The sequence below is a fragment of the Cynocephalus volans genome, chromosome 6 (genome assembly GCF_027409185.1).
Source record: "Cynocephalus volans isolate mCynVol1 chromosome 6, mCynVol1.pri, whole genome shotgun sequence".
NCBI classification, from domain to species: domain Eukaryota; kingdom Metazoa; phylum Chordata; class Mammalia; order Dermoptera; family Cynocephalidae; genus Cynocephalus; species Cynocephalus volans.
Window position 1 is genome coordinate 79907256 of NC_084465.1, and position 5026 is coordinate 79912281.

At 36.9% G+C, this 5026-nt stretch overlaps 1 protein-coding gene across 1 annotated transcript; it reads right to left on the reverse strand.

Moving 5' to 3' along the window:
* Positions 1-421: 421 nt before the first annotated feature.
* On the reverse strand, positions 422-3589 carry SOSTDC1 (sclerostin domain containing 1). The gene is made up of 2 exons (XM_063101382.1): positions 3385-3589; positions 422-837 (listed from the first exon to the last, which is right to left on the reverse strand). The coding sequence occupies exons 1-2, from the start codon at positions 3587-3589 to the stop codon at positions 422-424; spliced, it is 621 nt and encodes a 206-aa protein (XP_062957452.1).
* Positions 3590-5026: the final 1437 nt, after the last annotated feature.

Below are 5026 nucleotides of genomic sequence, written 5' to 3' on the forward strand. Positions count from 1 at the left end.
TGGTAATTTTTTTTTTAACTTTTCTGTTTTGAAGGAGTTTCGTTTGGGGGTGGGGATGGGCTAGGGGATAGAGGATAACTGAGAGGCGTTTTCCTCAGTTTCAAAATGTAATGATTCAGTGATGTATATAGTGTCAATAATTTTTTAAATGACGATGACAAGGACAGCAGGGAATTAAAACAAGAGGGTGCATGGAATTTAAATGAAAATTGCACTCATATACATACATCTTGAAAAACGTGAAAAGGAAAAACTATTCCCAAAGAAGGTCCTGATATTTAGGACAGCTTGCTGGATTTGATCAAAGCAGAAAGCATATACTTTCAAGTGAGAAAATAGCAATGGCAGGCTTGACTCTTCCAAGCAATCAAATCTGTAAAGCAGATGGTTACTAGTCCGTTCATTTAGGAGGGTCTGACTTCTAACTCACGCTGTGCTTGCTGGATTTGCTGGCTCTTTTCCGCTCTCTGTGGTGCTGGGCTGGCTTGGCAGGTGACACGCTCTCAAAGTTGTGGCTGGACTCGTTGTGCTGCCGGGTGTACCTCTTGCACTTGCAGGCAGTGACCACCGTGATCTTGTAGGTGCGCGTGCTGCCATCTTGGCACTGCAGCTGGATCCTCTGGGTGCGCGTTTTGTCATTGACACACCTCCACTCCTGGGAGCTCCTCCTGCTCCAGTATTTCGTTCCATAGCCTCCTCCGATCCAGTTAGGAAGCACTGGCAGGGGCAAGCACTCGCCAGCACACACCAGCTCCTTCAGGGGACTGATGCTGGTGCACTGGCCATCAGAGATGTATTTTGTGGAACGCAGTTCTCGGCAACCCACTTGAACCCTAGCTGCAGGAAACGGAAAAGAATGTGCATCAGACACGAAAAGCAAATGGAGAGGTTATTTTTTTTCTTTTAAAAAAATAATTTGCAATGACAAAAATAATATCCAGATGACAGCAAATTGCTGAATAGAAAGAAAGTGAACACCTACTTTACTTTTACAATACAAAAATCTGCCTGGATAGTCACAGAGACGCTTAAGAAAATCATCACTTTACATGGCTATAACTATTTTGGGGGGAAAAAATCTAGGCCTGTTTTTTTTTTTCCATGTAGAACATTAGCTAATTGATAATTACAATCAATTGATTATTTGGAAATCCCATATTCTTAGTCTCACTCCCCAATAAGGGTTTAGCAGCTCTTACATTTATTTGTGAATATTCATTCTTTAATGAGTTAAAAAGAGTACACTTTAATGTTCTGTTTCTCACGGGTCATATTGGTTAATAGCTGCAAGTGCTTTTAATTAGGTTTTAAAGAAAACCTGTTGAGAAAATGTGGAAAGTATTTAAATATTGTATACAATGAATATGCACTCTGTAATATTTTATTTCAATTATAAAATTAAGCTGCAGAGAATCATACATATATATGTGTGCAACATCTAACGTTTTGCATATCAAACTTAATAACTACATTTTAAACATAAATTCCCAAGCTACCTTTAAAAAATACAAAGAGTAAAATGTTTGAAATGCAAAATGCCACTACAACCTAAAATCTAAACAACATAAAAGCCACTAAATCAGGACCGTATGGTTGCCATAACAACTTGGCTACATTTCCATGAATTTTATGGCAGAAAAATGCCTAACATATCTGATTTACAACTGCAAAAGGAACCACGGTGTGCATTTACTGAATATTGGTCATGGCAACCTTTTCATTTTAGCTATTTGGATTTAATAAATATGGTCTCTAATGGGCTATTTCTTGTTAAATGCTTTATGTAATTAAAGCAAAAATTAATCTCAAATATTTGAAGGATTTTTTACCATTGTTTTGTAATGGTAAAAAACTTGAGGAGAATTGCCTATAACAAGCTTGAGAAAAAATCGAGACTTGTTAACCAGAAAAAAAAAATGTTTACAAGTATGGGCTGCTGAAATTTTAAAAATAAAATTATAAGGGACATTGAAGTGGCTCTACATAGAGTACTGAAAGCTAACTCAAAGTAGTGACTGGATTAGGAGTTTTATTTCATCTCTGTGTTCCAGTACTTCTGAGGTAAGAGACATTGCCTAAGCGTAATGTAATAGTTGGGGGAAAATATATGTATATACACAAAAATGCACATAGATCTAGAGTTGTGGGATTAAAATTAAAGGGTGAACTATTTGGCTGGTGAGTGTGCTCAGCGTGCCTAATTCTGATTCCAGCTCACCTTCTGGCAGCTGCCTTAGGAATGCATCTGGAAACAGCCAGAGATGATTCTGACTTGTCTAGCTTTTTGTTCCTGTGTATGTAGAGATTTGGCATTTTTGCAGTGACAGTTTATTGACAATGAATACTCACCACATTGTTCAGTAATCAATAATAAGCAAATATTTCCTACATACTTAAAAACAACCATCTTCATGAAAGCTAAAACACCTTGGTTTTCTTACAAAGACATTAACAGTCATATTTGCTTTGACTTTTCAAAGGTCAAAACTAGTTTTAGTAGTTGAATGGAGTTAAGAAGGAGGAGCAAAAGATTTGTGTAAGATTTCCTGTGCACTGTTTTTCTCTGTTTCTCTTAAAACCTTGTTATTAGCATGTGAATTCTTCTAAAGGAAAGGAATGAAACAAAAGTTGGGAGAAGAAATTTGAATTCCTCTAACTAGGGGCCAATTAGTGTGTCAATTAAGCAAAGAGAAGGGGAAAAAATGCTCCCTGTACAAAATATTGTACTGTTATTTTAAATCTCTTAAGTTATTAAAATGTCCCCAGTCTTTCACAGAAATATACAATTACCTAAATTTTGACCTGGTTAATAAGGCATTATTTCAGAAAAATGCAATTCTCCAACATTTTTAGTTATCCCTCTTTTACACTGAACATCATCAAAACTTTCAACTATTTCACTAAACATATTTTAGAAATTCATGTGAACAATTTTTTTTCCTGAAAGGTTACTTTTTTCCCCTCACGATTTCCTATACATACTTTTGATTAGTTACCTCTATACACTTTACCAAAATTGCACATGTCCTGACATAAACTTACAAAACAACCTGAACTTAAACTATCTAAAACAACAATTTTTAAAATTCTCATTTCGCGTGATTTTAAAGAAGCAACAGTTCAATTCCTGGAAATGTTTTCTTTGCAGATGTTTGTTAAAACTTAAGTCTGTTTGCATTATCAGACCACTGTTTTAGTTGTGTTAACTTTAAAATCACTGCCTAGGGAAGAATGCCAATCTACACATGCAGCAGATTACTCCCAGGTTGTTTAGCAAAATATATATGGCTCAGGTTAGTTAAGAATAAAACAGTTCTACAGGAATGTGAGCTAATGCTACCAAAAAAGAAAAAAAAAAAATCTGTACAGGTAAAACACACTTACTGTGCCGATCCAGTCCAGTGTTACTGAAATGCCTGCCTCCATTTCTGGCTTGATTCAGCGTGCTGTTGCTGCTGGGGTGTGCTGGAACAGGTTTAACCACATGTGAATAAAGGATTTCTGTGGCATCATTTTTAAAAGCCAAGCAGCTTTTCATTAGGATGCATGCAAGGGGAATGAGATAGAAATGAATGGCAGGAGGAAGCATGGTGAATAGAGGATTTGCTTGGCTGAAGAGCTGGTTAATTCCTTTCCCTCTGCTTCTGCACTGTAACTGTGAAATTCCTCCTCAAGGTCCCCTTTATATATCCACAGAGGTTTGGCGTTCATTCAGGTGTAAAGTTGTGTAGAGCTTCAGAGTGAAAACACAGAGAAGGGGTGGGATCCCTACATGACCCTGCAAAAGAATTTTACCAATGGAAAAGAAGACTGCAGAAAAGGAGGAGCTTGATATACGATTGCCTGAAATTTCAGAGTTGGGCTTCATCACTTGTCTGTGAGCCGAAGCAGACAGGCACATTCTATAGTAACTACAGACCCTCCTCTGCCATTTCCTTTCCTGAATTTAGTTCACATTCGGGTTTAATTTAAATGAAAATACTTGCTGTTCATTTGAAGAGATCAGCTTTCCCACAGTCTTATACTCCCCTCAGATTTTAGAGTATTGGGGACAGAAGGGGTTTCTTCCCAGATAACAAGAGGACTTCATGTGAGTTTAAATATTGTACGACTTGCAAGAAGCATCTAGTTAGTTAATCATATTTTGTCTCTCAAGAAGCAAACCAATATTTTTTTTTCTTTAAAGTGTAAGTCACAGAGCTCAAATCTGCCCCCAGACACACTTAAATAATGCAGCTTTGATCTGCATGAACTACGGTGTTGCTAGGTAAATTATTGCCAGGGGTTCTGTGTGGAGAATAATGAATGTAGTTCTGCCTGCATTAAAGTAACTAATATCAATTTTCATCTTAAGGATATGTCACAAGCATTAACACTCATAGCATCATTTTACTGGAAAGACAGCCATTTCTGACAGATTGTTGTTTAGCAGATTCAAAATAGTTTTTCCTAGATTTTTCATGTGCTGCAGAACACCAGTTCTACCCATATTTACTAAACACTTTCTTCAGTACCTCCTCTGGCTCTGCTGCCCAAGTAAGAAACACCGTATTTTTTGGAACTACTTTATCCATACCTGGAACAGATGTTTCATTAATTAATACAAGGCCACTGATCTTCATCCCTTAAAAAAAAAAAAAGTCTTGAAATTTCATCTGATTTCTGGGACACTTCAGTTGAAATAACTACATATTCTGAATCACCTTTTCAATTATAAGTCCATTTGTGACCTTAGTGTGACTAGTAAAATGACCTTCAGCGTGGGTATTTTGTATTTCTCTTCTTTATAAGCTTTTGTGCATTGTAATTTCTATTCATCTATCTATCTGAGTTTCTCCACAGCATCACTGTAGATATTTGGAACAATTCCTTTTTATGGAGGGCCTATAGGCTTCTGCCTACTAGATGCCAGTAGCACCCCCCAGTTGTGACAAAAATATCTCCAAACATTTCCAAATATCCCCTGGAGGATAAAATCACCCCTGATTGAGAACCACCAATTATCTATCTGCTTATCTCACTATAA